Source organism: Schistocerca nitens, chromosome 8 (assembly GCF_023898315.1).
Source record: "Schistocerca nitens isolate TAMUIC-IGC-003100 chromosome 8, iqSchNite1.1, whole genome shotgun sequence".
Lineage (NCBI taxonomy): Eukaryota > Metazoa > Arthropoda > Insecta > Orthoptera > Acrididae > Schistocerca > Schistocerca nitens.
Genome location: NC_064621.1, coordinates 443,514,033 through 443,536,363, shown reverse-complemented (window position 1 = coordinate 443,536,363; position 22,331 = coordinate 443,514,033). Strand labels below are relative to the sequence as shown.

Below are 22,331 nucleotides of genomic sequence, written 5' to 3'. Positions count from 1 at the left end.
TAACAAGCAATAAGCAGAGGTGATATTTCTAAATCAAGTCCGAAGAAGGAGGGGTGTCATTGAGCTCTCTTGCAATAGGATGCCTAAACTGTTAGGGCACAATCATTTGATTTAATAGTGAACTGTAGACCTCAAAAAGAAGTACAAAAAGGCTGTGAGAGGATAGCTTTATCTTTTACAGTTGAGTCATGATCACCCTTTTTCTGCTTTGTGTGTACTGAAGAGGGAGACTTCAAAAGACAAAAATCATCATTGTTGGTCAATCATAAAAGATAAACATATGTTCTCATGGACTTTTATTTGTGTCTTTTTTGAGCTCTACAATTTGGTACTATGTAGCTTGATGTAGCTCGTATGTATTGCGCAGCATATATCAAGAGAGTGTGCCGGCAGAAAACATTTTTACTTAATTTATCTGATGAAATTTAAATGGCAGAACAGACATTCATGGAACATAGCTAAAAACCATCCCAATTAAAACAGTTTTCAAATAAAAAATCTGCATTAAAATCAGACCTTTCATTTGGAAGCATAAGTGCCACAGAGAGATACACATGTTAAACTTATGACACCCCTCTATGTGTGTTGGTGGTTAGAAAGAAATAAGGAATTATATGGCATTATTGGCAGGGAGACCAGTAGCTTCAACTGCTTAACTGGAATGGGTTTACTTTTTAAGTGCACAATGACCAGTTTCCTCAAGGTGTGTGAGAGTTTAGTCCTCTGTTGAGTGTAGGTGACTGTTATGTGGTGTATGTGGTGTTATAGTGTCATCTTTGTGTTGCATGGTGATAAGAAAAGGAAGGAAGAAATCTTAGTTTTTCATGTCCCATCAACAATAAGGTCTAGAACACACGCTTGGATTAAGGAAAGACATTGGCCATGCCCTTTCAAATGAACCATCAGAGGCATTTGCCTTAAGTGTTTAAGAAAATCACAGAAAACCTAAATCAGGATGGCCAGAGAGAGATTTGAACCATCATCCACCTAAATGTGAGTCGAAAGTGCTAACCACTGTGCTGCCTCGCTTGGTGATGAGAGGTGGTGAGGAAAGGAGGAAGGGGGGGATTATAAATAATCTTGATGATAATAACTATGAAATTTTCAGTCCCGGCATCTTCATGCACCTGCTGAAGATTAATATAGCCAACGAAAAGGTTTAGTGGTTCCCAAAATTTGTGATCTATTACTTTTTGTTATTATCTGTCACTTACGTAAGATAGGATAAAGATGAAATAGATATCTAAAAATAGAGATAAAATTAACACAGCAAAAAAAAAAAGAGAGGAAATTGCATGTTAGCATGGAGAAGGCCACTGCTGGAGAGTCATTCCTCCCCCCTCCCCCATACCCAGGTGATCTCATTAGGATATTTCACCTAACACCTGATGTGGGGATAACAGTGGCTCTCTCTTTTCTCCTCATATGCATAGGTGTGCACTTACAAACGAATTCCCAGAACTATCATGTGGACAGGTTAGCACTAATCACTTTGTTAATGGAACATGATCTATGAACAAATGATTTTATTAACTGCTTATTGGAACTGTCTATATGAACAAACCATTTTGCAACTGTAACTGCTGGTTTGTTATTTCTACATCTATGCGATTACTCTGTTATTCACGATAAAGTGCCTGGCAGAGGGTTCAATGAACCACCTTCATGCTGTCTCTCTACCGTTCCACTCTCGAATGGCACACGGGAAAAACGAGCACTTAAATTTTTCCGTGTGAGCCCTGATTTCTCTTATTTTATTGTGACGATCATTTCTCCCTATATAGGTGGCTGCCAACAGAATGTTTTCACAATCGGAGGAGAAAACTGGTGATTGAAATTTCATAAGAAGACCCCATCGCAACGAAAAATGCCTTTGTTTTAATGATTGCCACTCCAATTCACATATCATGTCTGTGGCACTATCTCCCCTACTTCGCAATAATACAAAACGAGCTGTCCTTCTTTGTACTTTTTCGATGTCTCCGTCTGTCCCATCTGATGTGGATCCCTCACCACACAGCAATACTCCAGAATAGGGCAGACAAGTGTGGTATAAGCAGTCTCGTTAGTAGACCTGTTGCACCTTCCAAGCGTTCTGCCAATGAATCACAGTCTTTGGTTGGCTCTACCCACAACATTATCTATGAGATCGTTCCAATTTAGGATATTTGTACTTGTAATCCCTTAGTATTTAGTTGAATTTACAGCCTTCAGATTGGTGAGACTTACCACGTAATCAAAATTTAGAGGATTTCTTTTAGTACTCATATGAATAACTTCACACTTTTCTTTATTCAGGGTCAATTGCCCCTTTTCACACCATACAGATATCTTACCTAAATATTTTTGCAATTCATTTGGGTCATCTGATGACTTTACAAGACAGTAAATGACAGGTCATCTGCTAACAATCTAAGATGGCTACTGGGTGAGAGAAGCTGAAATTGCTTTTCGGATCAGTTCATTGATACATTAAACATATTGTTTCCAAAACTTTTTCTCACATGTGGTTTTGTTTGAAGTGCAGACAGTATTCACTGACCTGCTATGTTTTGCATTTCTCAGATACTTAAGTCGTATTTGCAATCTTCAATAAATAGAGAGATAGATAGATAGATAGAGAGAGAGAGGGGGGGGGGTAATAGCAATATAATGTCAATGGATCATAAGCTGTAGTAATTAACTGAATGTTCTCTATGTTTTTCTAAATACAGTTTATCATATTTTCTTCAAATGCTGCTTACCAGTATGTGCTGCTTCAATGTATGATCAAGCAAAGCACTTAGATGATGTTCCAGTTCCATTGTCTTTTCAGCAATCTGGTCAGCATCTAGCTGTGATGCAGCAGCTACACTTCTTAACCTGTCACATGCTGATTCCAGTTGCTGCTCTATGTTGGTATCAGTGGGGGATACCTCCTGGCAGAATTCCAAGATGTGTCCAGACAGGCTCTGCGCTAATGGTCCTACATGCTCCAGACCACCATAATCCAGCTGCCTGAACATTCAAAATCATTAGTTTGTGTAAGTGATTATATGATGAAATACAAAAAATTTAGCATTCTCAGTGTGAAACAGTGTAGACTTCCTCAATGTGTGTTGAGAATGGGAAACCACAGAAGCAGTTCCACATGGAAGAGAGCTGAGATCTATGTTCTTATTTGAAGAAGATGGCATTCATCAATGTTTGTAAGTCTCTCATGAAACACTGAATGATGAAAAAGATTTAATTTAACAAACCGAGGAATGCAAGTGAACATGTGCTTTAAGGTACAAATCATGTAATACACCAACATTTAAATAATGACCATCACAGTTTAATGTACTATTACTAACAGACAGTCATCCAGTCTATCCAGCATGCTCCGTGAGATAAATCTTGACATAGCAGTGACTAGTGTCGTGAAACCGGGAGAAGGGATGTAAAAATGTTGTAGACCTTAACTCTAAGATGAAATTAATGCAAGAAAATGACTGTCTGTATAATGGGTTCAAACGATGTGGCAAAAAATGAAGCAGAGGTTTGTGTGAAAACGCTGCAGAATTTTTTACAAGCTAAGAAATGCAGAAACTCAGTAGTTGCCACACTTCCTCATAGGCATGATCTGATTTATAGTTCGTGTGTAAACAAAGAAATTCGGAAAACAAACATTAAAATAAGGAAACTGTGTTCTCAATACACTAAGTGCGATGTACTGGATATAAGCAAGCTGCATCGAAATCTGCACACGAAGCATGGAATGCATTTGAATTATGAAGGGAAAACGTTTGTTTGTGATCGTGTTAGTGAAATAATTAAAGAAAGACTTGTAAGTGATAGAACAATCTATCAGCTTCCTGAACATCCTTCCAACAACAGAGAGGAAAACAAAATAAACAAGAAAGAAGAACAAAAATAAAAAACTGCTGACGTTCCTAATTTAAACTAGAGGTATGTGATGCTGTAAATATGATTCCCAATTACCAAATCGTGAATATGCCTGAACTAAAAATTTATCACCATAATGTGCAATCCCTGCGTAATAAGATCAATGAAATTAACGTACTATTAACACATGAACTTAATGATATCTCAGTGTTATGCATTTCTGAGCACTGGCTTAACCCAGAATTAATCCAGAATACAAAAATAAACAAATTTGTCTTGGCTGCTTACTACTGCAGGAAAAACAGCAAGCAGGGTGGGGTAGCAATTTACACAAAGGATAATGTAGATTTTATTACACTATCTGACTTAACTAGGGCAAATGTCGAAAAGGATTATGAAATTGCAGCTATAAAAATTACTCAGTTCAATCTTGTTATTGCTACAGTTTACCGAGCACCATCCGGAAATTTTGAACTTTTTTTAAACAAAATGGATTCATTGCTAAATAAAGTAAATAAAATGGATTGTGAATTGATAATCTGTGGTGACTTCAATATTGACTTCCTCACGAATAGTGGAAACAGGGAAACCATTTTGAACCTTGCAACGTCCTACAATTTAAAGGCTGAAGTAAAAGGAGCTACCTGAGTATCAGAAACTTGCCAAACAGCTCTTGATCAGTTTCTAGTCAAGAAGAGTTTACACACCACCTCACTAAAAATTTTCAATGCAGGTTTTAGTGATCATCTTGCTCAAATATTAAGCATAAAAGTACAAGGCAGTATTATTAACAACATCTCTTTCAGAACAGCATATCGAAGTTATAATCAGCATAATGTAAACTACTTCAACAATTTATTACAGAAAGAAAAATGGCTAGGAGTGTACAAAATGAACGATATAAATGAAAAATTCAACACTTTCATTGATACATTAACCCATTTCTTTGAACTTGCATTCCCACTGAAAACATTAACCATATGGGGGAACTCTAGAACAAACAGCTGGATCACAAAGGGAATAAGGGTTTCAAGCCAGAAGAAAAGACTACTTCATGAAATATGTAACTCAAAAAATTCCTCACCTGTAGTACGCGCATACTATAAAAAATACTCCAAAATAATAAGAAAAGTAATAAAAGCAGCCAAAATAATGCATAATTCAGCTAATAAATCAAAGGCTATGTGGTGTGTTATAGAAAAAGAATGTGGAGAATACAGACAACCTTGCAAAAATATAACACTATCACATAAAAATAAAAAAAGTAACAAAGCCCTTAGAAGTAGCCAACACATTTAACAACTTTTTCACAGGTGTTGCTGATAATATGTTACAATCAAACTTTAAGAGCACCCAGGCAAATGAATATAAAATAAGTGCATGTAGAGGATCAATGTACATCAGTACTGTTTCACAAGTAGCTAAAGCAATAAAAGGACTAAAAAATTCCAAATCGGCAGGTATTGGCCTGCAACAATGTTAAAGAAGAGCGCATCAAACCTAATTGAAGTACTCACACACACTTATGCGAATGCTCACTTCAGGCAGGCACATTCCCCGATGTTTTAAAAACATCAACTTATTCCTGTATATAAAAAAGGGAATAAAGACAATGTAAATAACTACAGACCCATCACAATTTCTGCTATCAAAGCTAGAAAGATATGGTATTCAAGGTCTGTCCAACAGGTGGATCAGTTCCTTCCTGACTAATCGTATGCAGGCAGTGTGCATCAAGCACACAAATATTGAACTAAAAACTGTATCTAATCACTTATCTGACTATAAACAAATTAAATGTCGTGAACCCCAAGGATCAGTATTTGGACCCCCTTCTGTTTCTTCTGTACATAAATGATCTAAGCTTAAATGTTGATGCACACAAAACAATCATATTTGCAGATGACACCACGATTCTACTAAAAGGAGACGACGATGAACAGTTACAGCAGACAGTAAACAGAGTCAGAAAACCATTGCCTCTAAAATTCCACAATGTTCCTAACAAGGACGTGTTTATCCCATCAGTCTCTATCAATGACAAACCAGTTGGTAACAATACTGAAACCAAATTCTTAGGACTTTGGCTGCAGAGTAACATCAGATGGAATAAGCATATTGAATATCTCAATGCAGAACTGAGCAAAACATGTTACCTTCTTTGTTCATTAAAATCATGCTGTAGTGAGAAAACAGTATTGAATACATATCATGCGTACTTTCATTCTCATCTTAGATATGGGGTCACCTTCTGGGGAAACTCTAAAACAGCTAATAGCACTTTTAAACTACAAAAAAAAAAGGGCCATTAGAATCTTGTTTGGGTGCAAGCCTAGAGACTCTTGTAAAGCCCTGTTTACGAAATCTGGTATTCCTCCATTACCATGTGTATACATTATGGAAACCCTTTTGTTCTTTAAATTAAATGTAATAGGCAAGGACCGGAGACTGCAAAAAAAACTGTGATATACATGAGCACCTTACCAGACAAAACAGAAACTTACATATGACTCAAGTCAGCACAGCACTGTGCCAAAAATGTACTTTTCACATGGGAGTTAAGCTTTATAACAAACTTCTTGAAAACATAAAAGCTATCACTGAGGTCAATACATTTGGAAAATCTCTAAAGTCATATTTACAGCATCACTGCTTTTACTCCATTGAAGAATATTTAAATTTATGAAATGTGTTATATAAATACTCATGTGTAAAGTGTATTATTGTAACCTTAAATATGTATGCCTTGAAATGACTTTCAGCCCGTATATTTATAACTTGACTTGTCCAATGTCTTATGCATAAACTGCTATGTAGACAATAGGACCAATAAAAAATACAATACACTACAACAACAGTGGAAATTCCTGTCTCTCTCTCTCTCTCTCTCTCTCTCTCTCTCTCTCTCTGTGTGTGTGTGTGTGTGTGTGTGTGTGTGTGTGTGTGTGTGTGTGTGTGCAGACTGCAGTATATTGTTCTTCACTGCAAGCAACCACAACTTCCAGAGCTGCCTGGATCTCTGACAGTACAGTGAAACGATACTCTTCAGGAAATGGTACCTTGTTTTATAATGTGTTGTCTGCAGACCTCCTAGGCTGCTTTGTCTCCTTGCTTGTTTTCTCGAGAATTCCACATGCACTGGTACCCAGCAGAATGAAAGATATTTTTCTTCCTATTGAAGAAGAATAAGGGTGTCCAATATGTTTCATTTCATTTTCTTTGCTCAGTGCATTCATTGCAATGCCAATGGAGTAGTCATGGAAATGGAACACATGATAAACATTTTATTATGAAGATGCCTTATTTGTTCTGATGCCTTAAAGATGGCATGAAGCTCTTCAGCAAATATGGTGTATTGATTTGGAAGGTGAATCCTGAAGACACAATAGGGAAAAATGACTGTACAGCCAAGGAAGTCCCCTTGCTTTGAATTATCATTGCACATTATTTTAAACTTATGATGTCTGTCTAAAACAGCATAAGATAAAATTTAAATATTAAATTCGAAAACCTTTCTTACAATATGTTGAGTCTAAAAAACTGTTGGGCCTCTTTGGAGCCAAAGCTCCAACCTTGATGTAAAAGTTTCATATTTTTGACACCCATCTAAAAGACCATCCTTCCCATATATCCTATAGGGCCCAAGTGCTTGCAGCCAATTACTGTAATTCTTTCCACTGGTGAGCAAGTACCAGTATGGTATGCAATTATATACACTATGTTATCAAAAGTATCCGGACACCTGGCTGAAAGTGACTTACAAGTTCATGGTGTCCTCCATCGGCAATGGCAATGTTGGAATTCAGTATGGTGTTGGCCCACCCTTAGCCTCAATGAGAGCTTCCACTCTTGCAGGCATACTTTCAATCAGGTACTGGCAGGTTTCTTGAGGAATGGCAGCCCATTCTTCACGGAGTGCTGCACTGAGGAGAAGTATCAATGTTGATCGGTGAGGCCTGGCACGAAGTTGGATTTCCAAAACATCCCAAAGGTGTTCTATAGGATTCAGGTCAGGACTCTGTGTAGGACCATCCATTACAGGGATGTTATTGTCCTGTAACCACTCCGCCACAGGCCATACATTATGAACAGGTGCTAGATCATGTTGAAAGATGCAATCGCCATCCCCGATTGCTCTTCAACAGTGGAAAGCAAGAAGGTGCCTAAAACATCAATGTAGGCCTGTGCTGTGATAGTGCCACGGAAAACTACAAGGGGTGGAAGCCCCCCACATGAAAAACATGACCACATCATAACACTACCGCCTTCGAGTTTTACTGTTGGCACTACACACGCTGACAGATGACGTTCACTGGGCATTCGCCACACCCACACCCTGCCATCAGATCGCTACATTGTGTACCATGATTCATCACTCCACACAACATTTTTCCACTGTTCAATCATCCAATGTTTATGATCCTTACACCAAGCGAGGCGTCATTTGGCATTTACTGGCGTGATGTGTGGCTTATGAGCAGCAACTCGACCATGAAATCGAAGTTTTCTCAGCTCCCACCTAGCTGTCATAGTACTTGCAGTGTGTCCTGATGCAGTTTGGAATTCTTGTGTGATGGTCTGGACAGATGTCTGCCCATTACACATTACGACCCTCTTCAACATCATCGGTCTCTGTCAGTCAACAGACAAGGTCAACCTGTATGCTTTTGTGCTGCATGTGTCCCTTCACGTTTCCACTTCACTACCACATTGGTAACAGTGGACCTAGGGATGTATAGGAGTGTGGAAATCATGGATACAGACATATGACAAGTGACACCCAATCACCTGACTATGTTCGAAGTCCGTGAGCTCTGCAGAACACCCAATTCTGCTCTTTCACAATGTCTAATGACTACTGAGGTCACTGATATGGAGTACCTGGCAGTAGGTGGCCGCACAATGCACCTAATATGAAAAACCATGTTCTTGGGAGAGTCCGGATACTTTTGATCACAGTGTATAAATGACCAAAAATTATTAAAAAAAAAAAAACGCTCTGGAAAGTTCTGTGTCGCACCTCTTATTTGGAACACTAAAAAGCTTTGCTTAAGTCTAGTTTCATGTGACCACTAATCGCCTTAGAAATTAAGGCTCTCCAATCTACAGGTCCTAATGAACTGAAGCTTTGTTCATTTAAGGTTTTGAGTTGACAGATTTTTTGTCAAAAGCTAGGCCACAATGTATTCCTCAAAAATTATAGTACTTCAAGAAGAATACTGTAATATTTCATCTCTTAAGTAAAATAATGAAAATTGGTTTTTTACTACAGGACACCAGTATCAAGATGTGCTCAAATTTAATTCTAACATTTATATTTTCGTCTCAGAACTCACCTTCTGAACTTTGAAAGCTCTGTAGAAATAAGTGTCGTTTGTTGCTGTAAGTGCCGAAACTTAGCATGTGAAAGAACTTCTGCCATATTTTCCACTTTTTTTGTGATTTCCGCTGATAATGACTTGCTCTGCAGTGTTGTTGTGCACTCTGGTTCATATACACCAGCTAAATCTTTCAGCCAACAGTGAACAGCCAAATTTTTATGTGGTTCTGCATTTTCTTCTAGAGATTGACTTCTGGAAAGAAAAATTACATAATAAAGACTCACTTTTGGATAAGTGGTTATCAGATATTCCCACAAAACTGCAGTACAAGGAGGGTTGGGAGATTGGGGGGGGGGGGGGGGGGGGGGGAATACCTCATGAAAGTATGCATTACCAGCACTGGATTGATATTATATAAGATGTGCAGTAGAGATAGAAAGATAAGGGAAACACTGAATTTCATTTTGTCATTTGTACCCTATACTCTTCAATTTGAATAAACAGGTATCCAGGAGCAATAATTTCTGACATGGTGCTGTAATGTAACCTGAGCCTTGCCATGCAATATAAATTAACAATGTGTAAGAAAATGTTCACTTCAGCTCCTTCCAGCCTACTCACAAATTAACCTTTAAATTATTTTTCTTTCGACTTTATAAGGATCTGCTTATAAGAAACTCAGCATATCATTCAGCCCAAACAATTCAATGACTCTACAACAGTCAAGTGAACTGAAATAAGTTGGTAACAATTACTGTGCTGTACTGTGAATATCTGGTGCTCCAGTAATTCAACATTGTATGACAATTGGATAACTTCTTGGGCTGCAGCTACAAACTATTCAAACTGCTGAAGCAAAATTTAGGAGTAAATTTTTCCTCTTCTGTAAAATATTATTGCAGTTATGGTGTTCACCAATATAGAAGTAAATCTAAGTCAATTTTATAGTCTCTAACAGGGAGGGTTTTCACAAGTTATAATTTATGTTTACATTGCCATGTGTCAAAACTTTGTGCTCTATACACAGGTGCAGCAATTTTTAATGCTGTCATCAAACTTCAGTAATATTAAAAATAAGTTCATTATTTTAGTTTGTGAAATGTGCAGGATGGAATCAGGTGCACAACTCTCCATGGAGGAACAACATTGACAATGATTTGTACGTCAATGACTTCAAAAGAGTAACACTGAGAATCAATATGGCTTCAACAGTGGATATTTAACTTTTACACACAGTTCATGCTTATGGATCACTCAGAATTTATATCTGTCAGCACCACTCTCCCAAGCATTCACAGAATGGCTTAGTCACAGCCTTGGAGTTTAACCCAACTTGAACATCACTTTGTATCGGAGCATGCACTGAAACGAATTTTCTTTAAATGTAAATCAATGCAAAACATCGCTAAAAAAATCTGGAGCTTTTCACAATTTTATGCATTATTAGAATGTGAAAAGTAAAATTCATTTGCAAAGCTCCTCATTATAAATATAAAGCAGAAGGGTGACAAAACTGCAGAATTTTGAAGAATATTGCACCTGCATTTGAAATAATGCAAACACACTTGAAAGTTGCATGCATTAGCAGTGTGTTGTCATCTGTGAGAGTGCACTGCAAAAGAGCAATATTGTGAACTTCCGACAGAGCCTGCCACAGATGATTGCCTACTTAAACCCTGCCACACTACTGCTTGCACACATTTGCCTTATCTTATTGTGTTCAGTGTACATTATGGCTATTGCTGTACATGCCACAGTCTAATAAAGTTGTACTAACATTCTTCGTTGTGTTGTGTGTCCAAGTTTTAACATACGTGACGACAAGTGTGGGATTGTTCTCTGTGTGGTTTTAAGGTTTTAAGTCTCTGGTTGGTCCTCTGTTGTGTCTACAATGTTTGACGGTGCTGCTGATTAGTTTTTATGCCAGCTGGTTGATCAGCAAGGAGTTCTTACTGAGATGTTGCAGCACCTCAGTCAACAGCAGGATGCGTTTGCCACAGCACAGCGCAATCAAATCCAGGTATTACGAACACTTGCCTCCGTTTTGGCCAGTTTGGAACCTGTCTCAACCTATGTCACCTGCTGCTACCATGGTCGTTTATCTCTGGCTGTTTTCAGCTTATAATGAGTCTGTTGAAGAATGGGAAGCCTATGAAAAATGGTTGTGGTAGCATTTTCATGCATTTGGTTTTACTGATGTTAACTTATGCCGTGCTTTCTATTTTTGTCTTGGTTTCACCTTGCACGTATCAACTCCTTTGCCAAGTGGCCGCCACACAGGATCTGTCTTCACTCCCTTTTGAGAACATGTGTGACCTCCTTTCGAAATACTACTGTAAACAGACGCACGTCATTGCTGCTCGAGTTGAGTCCTATTGGTCTCGCAAGAAATGATGTACATAAGGAGTCGTATGCCAACCAAATAGTTTGTGGTGCAATCATTCGGATGGCCACTGATCACGAGGTTTGTGAGCGAGCCCTTCAATGTGAAAACCCCACCCTCTCTAACATTATGACTATTGCACAATCATTTGAGTTTTAGGGCTGTGGATACTCAAATTGAATTGTGGTGTGATGATGTAGAAGTTCAACCCACTTCCCCCACCGTTTTCTGGATGGTTTGCAGGGGAATGATACGGTGGCAGCAGTCTGTGCGCAAGCAAAACATCACAGCAGCTGGCCTACCTCAGTAAGGCAGCCACAGCTGCAGTGCCAGCACAAGCCCAGTAATGAATAACAACCCAAGAGTTCGACGCTTCCCTCTTGTCTGTTGTGTTTTGTCACTCTTGATAGGTCAGATAGTCCTATGCAGTGGGCCGTTTGCCACCAGTGCAACGAAAGTGCTCCTGTTTGTAATGCAAAATTCAAACAGCCTATGGCGGATGCTAACATGAATGTCAATTGTGTATCAGCAATCTCTGTTGCATCCAATAAGCTTTTTATTGATGTCAAGGTTTATCAGAAGGTTTTACACATGCAAGGTGACACTGGTGCTGCCGTGTCATTACTCAACCAGCAAACATACATGGACTTGGGTTCTCCTCCTTCAGCAACAGTGTCACGTACATTAGTCATCTACAATAAATGAAGCATTCTGATTTTTTGTAGTTTCTTGGCCCCAGTCACGCACAAATCTGTGGTTCATCAACTGCCTTTTCTGGTGGTGAACACTGCACACACTGAAAATTTGTTTGGTTTGGATGCCTTTAATCTTTTCCGGTTAACTATTTCCAATGAACTCTCTGATCAAGTGTCTTAAACACAACTCATCTCTTTATGCTCTGAATTTTCTGCCCTGTTTTCTGTGAGTTTGGATAGTACCAATAATTTCAAAGCCCAAATTACCATGAAACTTTTGGCCAGACTCAATTTCTTTCAGGCTCACCAAGCTCCAATGGCACTCCGTGACCGAGTCAGGGTGGAGATCAATTGCCTCACTGCCTCCAGGGTTGTCCAACCGAATGTATCCAGCAAATAGCCTGTCCCCTTAGTCATTGTTAAGAAGCCATCAGGATGGTTACACATTTGCAGCAATTTCAGAGTTTCTGTCAATGCTCAGTCTTTCATTTACACATATCCCTTGCTGCACCCTGATGAACTTTTTGCTAAGCTCACTGGTGGTCAGTATTTTTCCAAGAACGACCACTCTCATGCATATTTGCAGCTTCCCGTTGATATGGGCTCTCAATAGCTCTTGGTCATTAGCATGCCTTTTGGCTTGTATCAATGCTTCTGGTTACCATTTGGTGTGGCCAGTGCCCTGGCATTTTTCAATAGTTTCTCAAACAACTCACCTGGTCTGTGCCTGGCTGTGCCAACTATCTTGATGACATTGTGGCCTCCAGCTGCACCACTGCTGAACATCTCGGGAACTTATATATGCTCTTTTTGGGTGTTACAGGCTGCTGGGTTAAAACGCAATTTGGAAAAGTGCCGCTTCTTTCAGCCTTCTATTGTTTATCTTGAGTGTGAGGTATCTAGTGCTGGCAACAAACCCCTTCAACAGAATGTCTCTGCCATTATGGCTCTTCCGTATCCTACATTAGTCAAGGAGCTCCAGGTTTTTTCTAGATAAGTTTGCTTATTATTAGAGACCAAATTATATGCATTTGCATGTTGAATATACTTTTGCATATTTGGCTCCTTTTCACCAGTTATTGCATATCTTAGCTAAAAACTAGTGACGATGCATATTTTCACTCTATGTTTACAATATTTTAAAAATTATGATGGGCAGTTTCTAGCTCAATCTAGTTTTGATGTCTCAAAGATTGACCACGACCTAGAATTGCATGCAATTGCTAACCAAGAGACCACTGCCTAGCAGAATCATTACAAAAGAGGAACAGGAGCAGGCAGAGTGAGTCAATGCTCCTGCGCACCTGTCCCCGGGCCCCTCCACTGTCATACCGTATGCATTGGCAACAATTAAATTAAACTACACAAGCTTTTAGTTGCACGTCCATTGCTTCAGTTTAGCTTTCTATCTACTTCTACACAGTCAAACGTGTTTCCAATGTGTAGCGTGTAACACGTTCTGCGCCATGCCGCCCAAAAAAGAAAATGTCATTTCGTGGATAGCTGACCATCCTGGAACACTTACATATGATGGAACTGTTTTATATTATTGAGTTTGCGAGGAAAACATTCCGTGCAAAAATAAGTTTCAAATAGACCAGCAAGACAAGACAAGTCTTCATATTGCAGGAATGCAGAAGAAAGTACCACGACAACAACTTCAGACAACAGCAAGTTGCAGTAGCAGGGATTTGTCCACAAGTAACCAAAAAAGTCAGTTTAACATGGACCTATGTGAAGCATTCATTGCAAGCAATATTCCTCTTCACAAACTTACAAATTCTATCCTCAAAGGTTTCCTGTGCAAATATTGTTTAAATCAGAATGTACCAGATGAATCAACATTGCGTAAAAATAACATACTGACAGTTTTTGTAAATGTTCTGGAAGAAATATGCAATGAACTCAAGGACAGCATTATCCGGATTTCAGCTGACGAAACTACAGATACTTGTGGCCATTACATTGCAAATTTTATTGTTGGTGCTTTAAAAGAAGAGCCCACGTCTTCCTATTCAGCGGCCTACAAAGAACTTGAAAAAATAAATCATTCTACCAACATCAGATTTGTGAATGAGTGTATTAGAAAAATATTTCCAGAATCTTCTGCAGATGAAAGGCTGTTTGTGTTTATTTCAGATGCTGCTCCCTATACGATCAAAGCAGGAAAAGCCCTCCAAGTATTTTATCCCAATTTCATTCATGTAATGTGTTTTGCTCATAGAGTAAATCGCCTAGCTGAAGGAGCTCATTCCACATTTGTGAATTTGAATAAACTGATTTCACCCACAAAGAAAGTGTTTCTAAAGGCTCCTGTTCGCATCAAGACCTACAAAGAAAAACTACCAAACGTGCCTTTACCTCCTGAACCAGTGATAACTCATTGGGGTATGTGGGTCGATGCTGTGTTGTTCTACAATGAACATTTCATGGTCATTGGAGATGTTAAACAACTTCAGTAGTGCAGAGGCTTTGGCAGTTTGACAGTGCAAGGAAGCAATGACATTGCTGTGATTAGCACTCACTTTTCCCGTGTACCTGCAAGTATTAAAAGGCTTCAAACTCAAGGTTTGGTGTTGAATGAGCTTATTCAGTTGTTGTTGTTGTTGTTGTTGTTGTTGTTGTGGTGGTGGTGGTGGTTGTCTTCAGTCCTGAGACTGGTTTGATGCAGCTCTCCATGCTACTCTATCCTGTGCAAGCTTCTTCATCTCCCAGTACCTACTGCAACCTACATCCTTCTGAATCTGCTTAGTGTATTCATCTCTTGGTCTCCCTCTACGATTTTTACCCTCCACGCTGCCCTCTAATACTAAATTGGTGATCCCTTGATGCCTCAGAAGATGTCCTACCAACCGATCCCTTCTTCTTGTCAAGTTGTGTCACAAACTCCTCTTCTCCCCAATTCTATTCAATACCTCCTCATTAGTTATGTGATCTACCCATCTAATCTTCAGCGTTCATCTGTAGCACCACATTTCGAAAGCTTCTATTCTCTTCTTATCTAAACTATTTATCGTCCACGTTTCACTTCCATACATGGCTACACTCCATACAAATACTTTCAGAAACGACTTCCTCACATTTAAATCTATACTCTATGTTAACAAATTTTTCTTCTTCAGAAATGCTTTCCTTGCCATTGCCAGTCTACATTTTATATCCTCTCTACTTCGACCTTCATCAGTTATTTTTCTCCCCAAATAGCAAAACTCCTTTACTACTTTAAGTGTCTCATTTTCTAATCTAATTCCCTCAGCATCACCCGACTTAATTCGACTACATACCATTATCCTCGTTTTGCTTTTGTTGTTGTTCATCTTATACCCTCCTTTCAAGACACTGTCCATTCCGTTCAACTGCTCTACCAGGTCCCTTGCTGTCTCTGACAGAATTACAATGTCATCGGTGAACCTCAAAGTTTTATTTTCTTCTCCATGGATTTCAATTCCTACTCCGAATTTTTCTTTTGTTTCCTTTACTGCTTGCTCAATATACAGAATGAATAACATCAGGATAGGCTAAAACCCTGTATCACTCCCTTCCCAACCACTGCTTCCCTTTCATTCCCTCGACTCTTATAACTGCCATCTGCTATCCGCTTTCTGTACAAATTGTAAATAGCCTTTCGCTTCCTGTATTTTACCCCTGCCACCTTCAGAATTTGAAAGAGAGTATTCCAGTCAACATTGTCAAAAGCTTTCTCTAAGTCTACAAATGCTAGAAACTTAGGTTTGCCTTTCCTTAATCTTTCTTCTAAGATAAGTCGTAGGGTCAGTATCGCCTCACGTTTCCAACATTTCTATGGAATCCAAACTGATCTTCCCCGAGGTCGGCTTCTACCAGTTTTTCCATTCGTCTGTAAAGAATTCGCATTAGTATTTTGCAGCTGTGACTTATTAAACTAATAGTTCGGTAATTTTCACATCTGTCAACACCTGCTTTCTTTGGGATTGGAATTATTATATTCTTCTTGAAGTCTGAGGGAATTTCACCTGTCTCATACATCTTGCTCACCAGATAGTAGAGTTTTGTCAGGACTGGCTCTCCCAAAGCCGTCAGTAGTTTTAATGGAATGTTGTCTACTCCCGGGACTATATTTCGACTCAGGTCGTTCAGTGCTCTGTCAAACTCTTCATGCAGTATCATATCTCCCATTTCATCTTCATCTACCTCCTCTTCCATTTCCATAATATTGTCCTCAAGAACATCACCCCTGTATAGACCCTCTATATACTCCTTCCACCTTTCTGCTTTCCGTTCTTTGCTTAGAACTGGGTTTCCACCTGAGCTCTTGATATTCATGCAAGTGCTTCTCTTTTCTCCAAAGGTCTCTCTAATGTTCCTGTAGGCAGTATCTATCTTACCCCTTGTGAGATAAACCTCTACATCCTTACATTTGTCCTCTAGCCATCCCTGCTTAGCCATTTTGCACTTCCTGTCGATCTCATTTTTGAGACGTTTGTATTCCTTTTTGCCTGCTTCATTTACTGCATTTTTATATTTTCTCCTTTCATCAATTAAATTCAATATTTCCTCTGTTACCCAAGGGTTTTTACTAGCCCTCATCTTTTTACCTATTTGATCCTCTGCTGCCTTCACTATTTCATCCCTCAAAGCTACCCATTCTTCTTCTACTGTATTTCCTTCCCCCATTCCTGTCAATTGTCCCCTTGTGCTCTCCCTGAACTTCTGTACAACCTCTGGTTCTTTTAGTTTATCCAGGTCCCATCTCCTTAAATTCCCACCTTTTTGCAGTTTCTTCAGTTTTAATCTACAGTTCATAACCAATAGATTGTGGTCAGAGTCCACATCTGCTCCTATTCAGTTAATGAATAAAATTATTCTAATGAACTCTTCATTGCCGGAGCTATTTCCAAGAAAACTTAAAGAAAAGTTTGAAAACGTTTTAAACAATAACCCAGGCTTTGAACCTTTGTGCCAAATTGATAGTTTTATTAAGAATAAGTGCCAACATAACATACTGCCCAGTTACCTCAGTTGATGTAGAAAGGTCCGTTTTTTGCTTATAAAAATGTTTTGAGTGATTGAAGACACAATCTTCCTACTGAACATTTGGAACGGTACTTTGTCGCTTGTGTTTACAATAGTAGAAAAAATGTAAAATAAACTGTAAATGATGCTTTGGTACAAAAGTATTAATTAGAAGTTAATGCTGTGAGGTGTATGTCGAAGTTGGTCCTGTACATATTGATTGTTTTGCTGCGACTCACTCACATCGTATCCGATTGTTACCGACAATAGCAAAGAAGGAACAATTCTTGAAACACGGAATGCGCCCCCATTTTGCAAATTTTTAGAAAATAATCCCAGAAAGGCCCCCTTCCTAACCTCTACCAAAAAATATTCAGAAAAAGATATCAGCATTCTAAATATACCGATTTTACACGCGGCTGGTGCTCTTCCTCATAATTGATGTCCATAGGTTCGACTTTGAGATATAATGCATGCAGTAACAACCATTTTTTTTATTATTATTTGATATTGCATATTTCGACACTTTTCATGCATATTTGCATGCATAGTTTAAGATTTTTATGAGGCATGCAATCCAGTCTCTACTTATTATCATTAGTTTTTGCCTGGGGCGGCACCGGTTGTACAACCTTTCCATGCCTTGCTCCATAAGTGGGCGTCTTTCTGCATGTTGCAGGTGTGTGAAACGGCATTTTCCAAACTGAAGTCGATGTTAAAATCTCCACCTTGCCTCATAACCTACCAACCAGGTCAACATTTAGTGATAGCAGCAGATGCTTCCCAGCATGGGCTGTGTGTGGTGTTAGCTTATAAATATTCTGATGGCTCCAAGCAGCCTACTGCATACATGTCGAAGACTTTTAATTTGGCTCAAACTAGATATTCAAAAATAGAGAAAGAGGCCCTCGCCATTGTTTACACCTTAAAGAAGTTTAATGTTTTCCTTTATGGTGTCAAATCCCTCAACATCATTGCCAGAAAAAGCAAAGCATTGCCTTCAACATTGGGTGCTGTTCCTCTCTTGGTACATCTACGAGATTCACTTCTTCCCCACAGCTAAACATGCAATTGCTGATGCATTCTCCCATGTTCCAGTCGGTCCAGACCCAGTTTTTGATCAGGAGAAGTTACTCTGTTTCCACATTCATGAATGAGCTCAACAAACTGTCAATGGCTTTCCAATCGCCAGGACTTGGGTTGCACAGGCTAGCGCTACCAATCTGATTTACAGAAACAATACATTTCATACAACATGGCTGGTCTGAGGTACCCCCATCGTGGGTATTCGACCCCCTCCATAACCACTATGTGTTTCGGCAATGTTTCCGTGTCATTGATGGTGTGCTACTCCTTGATACAGACTATTTAGCTTCTCATGCTGCGATTCCCTTGCCTCTCCATTTGGAGCTCTTGCAACTGCTGTAGTCTGATAACTGGGCGATGTCAAGCATCAAGGTATTAGCCCACCTGGTTTGGATGGCAACGTCACTTGTTTGGTTATGGCATGTTCTCAATGCACTGCCCAGCAAGCTGCTCTGCAGGCAATGTTATCTCCATGGCTGCGGTCTTCGCAGGCCTGAGACCATCTCTACATCAATTTCACCAGCCCTTCCATTAATGCATACTGGCTAATAGTAATTTAAGCATTCGCTCAGCTTCCATACATTGTTTGTTGCCTGTCAACTTCAGCCTCTGCCACCGTAGCAGCCCTGTTGGAAAAGTTTTTCCAGTGAAGGATTTCCGGCAACACTGGTCTCTGATAACGGCCCTCAGTTTCTGTTGCAGGGGTCTGCCACCTTCTGCAACACCTGTGGGATTTGCCACATTTCCACCCTGTCCTCCCATTTGCAGTCCGATAGTGAGGCTGAAAGGTTAGAACATTCAACATGAAAATGAAGGAGCACATGACTTGGTCCCCATCCAACATTGTCTTGGATCAATTTCTGTCATCCTATCAGTTCATGCCATTCGACAACAACAGCCCTGTCGCAATGCTCCACGAGCGTCAACACCGGACACTCCTGCATCCCCTGTGACCCAGCTATGGATGCCAATCTGTGCAGGTGTTGACACGTTTCCGCCCAGGGATGGCTGTCTGGGCATGCGGGTTTGGTCGTCACCAAAAATGGATTCCCGCTGTCACCTCCAGATGCCGTGGTCACCATCACGATGTCCATACAGAGGAGGGCCTATGTGCACATCATTATCATCAGTTTTGCCTGCATGTAGATGACCAGACAACCCTGGCTGGAAGACTGACATTGCCACAGCAGTCTATGTTGCTTGACGGATCACCTGATGCGGATGGGTCCCTGTCATGACATACGAGGGGACCCATTGTCACATGGCACAGCTTTTTCAACACCGCTAGCAGTACCAATGCAGCTTCTGTCCATACTGGAGCTGTTTCCTCCACTTCAGCCTCCAACTGCATGGGGACACCACCACTATCAGGCTGTGGGCCTGATGTGGACATGGAGCTCGTTCCAACATCACTCATCCTACTTTATGGGTTGACATGAGAAGGCGGACTGCGATGCTGCCTGTGCCCCAAGTACTTACGACCATATGCACCAAATCAGCACGACACCTCAGTCAGATCCACACAGAGAAAGACATCATGTACATCTCGCAAATCTGAGTTGTTCCCCAAGAAAAGAGGAATAAAGTAATGCGTACACACTTGAAAGCTATGTGCATTAGCAATGTGTTGTCATCCGTCAGAGTGTGTCATGAGAGAACAATACTGTGAACTTGCGATAGAGCCCACCATGAGCGAGTGCCTATTTAAACCCGGCTGCACTATGCTCTCACTCAGTTATCATGTTATTACTGCTTTCATGCATTTGCCTTATCTTATTGTGTTCAGTGTATGTTATAGTGGATGGCATACATGCCACAGCCTAATAAAGTTGAACTAACATTCTTGGTTGTGTTGTGTGTCCAAGTTACAACAATATTCAGCTATTATGTTCTGTAAATCCCATCATGACAAGTAGCCTTCAGGAACGTGTTATGTGGCAAGTTTTACGTTAAAAATGACAAGGAGCACAGCAGGTTATTACCGTAAAGTATATTAACAACAAATTATGAACAGTGCTAAAATATGCTAACAACAAAGTAGAACTAGTGTTAATCTACTTATACCAATGATTATGGGAACTACTACTGTTATATATATTAAGAGTAAACAGTTACTTTGGAGACGTGGGGAAAAAAGAAATAAAAGCCACTGCTGCTGCTCTTGTGCTACTCAGCTGTTGCTTTTATCCAATATTTCAAGTTATGAATGTATCTAACATAACTCCGTTACACTATGGCTGTCTATAGATAGGTAAAGTCAATACCTGTCTATCACAAACATTAAACAATGAGGACTGTTCCAAATAAAGCTCACCCCCAGCCTTCATTAAAAATAGACCCCCCCCCCCACACACACACACACACACACACACACGTGTGCACGAAAAAAGCTCACACACACTACAGTCTAAGGCAACAGTGAGTGTGACTACAGTTGCCTTAGACTGCAGTCGAGAGAGAGAGAGAGAGAGAGAGAGAGAGAGAGAGAGAGAGAGAGAGAGTGTGGTCTATTTTTCCACGAAGGCCTTACAGGCTGAAAGCTTTGTTTAGAACAGGCTCTTTGTTGTGCCTACCTGCGACTCAGCATCTCAACTATATGGTGAGCAGCAACTTTCCTTCATATAACTGAACTGGCTGTATTAAGCTCATAAATTGCACAGCTTTTTTCTGGCTCCTTGAAAAATGGCTCTACAGTCAATACAGTTCCACTGTTCCTTGAACATTTGATGGACACTTGAGACTGCACTATACAAGGCTTTCCACAGTGTGAACCCAAACTCAGCTGAAAAAATTTCAGGAGTTGTCCCAGGATATTTCTGAGTATATTGGTATAAGAGACAAGTGATCTCTGCTTGCTTGTTACCCTGAGTCTGTATTCTGGTTTTTAATTCTTAATAAAAGCTCCATCTTTGGCCTTATGTTGCTGTATGAACGGAAAAATGTAAGAGCTCTACTATGAACCTAGCACCCACATGTCACTGCCAATTATATAACTATGTAACAACATACAGATGAGATAAAAAATATCAACAAAAGTTAAAGGCAAAAATTCGACTGAGTACTCTTCAAAGTGAAGAAACAGAAAATAAACGTTTGTTCAACTTTGATGCCATCCATAACATTGTTTACTTACTATATTTCAAATGTGTCTGTGTCACCAGTTATATTGCACTATTTTCATCTCTTTGTATTTCAATGGTAACTGTATAAAGTTGAACGAATACTCATAAGTTTTGGAAGTTAAATTTTCTGTGTTGTTTGTGGAGAGTGTAAATCAGGCCAAGCATGTAAGTAGTTGAATGCAGGAAATCTCTCAAGATCAATTTCTGACTGGTCAGTAGAATTGACTAACAGATTAATGTTGAACTGGGACACCCTCATTTTCCTAGGTTGACATATTGTTTTCTAGTCAAGGTAAATTTGTAGCATTATGACCAATTTGCAATGCAAGAAAAATGGTTGGCCTTGTGGGAATTGTGGGCAAATGTTGACCTGGTGTACACTACAATTAAGTTTACATTGTGCAGGGGAGCATTCTGCGAAATGACAATGGACTCAGTGCTCCAGATAAGTTGGACCTGTTATTTTCTGCAGCTTGAAAAGGGCTCTAGCAGGAAGTGATACAAAATAGATTGCGGTAATATTTTTCAGCACTGTTCTATAAGGGTTCACATCCACCTTTACTGCACAAGAGTGTAAAATCTGCCGCTTTAGCACAGGAATAGCATACTTTCCATTCCATCAACAACTAGACAAGACAACCAAACAACCCAGAGTAATAAAGTGATTGCTAATATCATAGAATTTCTGGTCACACTCAACAATGCTAAATGTTATTTAGTAGACTCACATATAATCTTTTTTTCTTTCTTTTTCTCATGAGAATCAACAAAGAATAAAAGGAATTGCGTCCAGGTTTCAGGAGGGATGACATGCAGAGGCTGCCCCCCCCCCCCTTTTTTTTTAAGCCAAGTTGATGACTTTTGC

The 22,331-nt window shown here is 39.6% G+C and overlaps 1 protein-coding gene across 1 annotated transcript in view; it reads right to left on the bottom strand.

The window, feature by feature from the left end:
* The window catches only part of LOC126199604 (protein inscuteable homolog), a 105,421-nt gene that overhangs the window by 30,890 nt on the left and 52,200 nt on the right, over positions 1-22,331 (bottom strand). Inside the window, exons 4-5 of the mRNA XM_049936532.1 lie at positions 9,204-9,440; positions 2,745-2,997 (exon numbers count right to left, since the gene is read on the bottom strand). Coding sequence (XP_049792489.1) covers positions 2,745-2,997; positions 9,204-9,440 — 490 coding nt within the window. The remainder of the gene's footprint in view (positions 1-2,744; positions 2,998-9,203; positions 9,441-22,331) is intronic.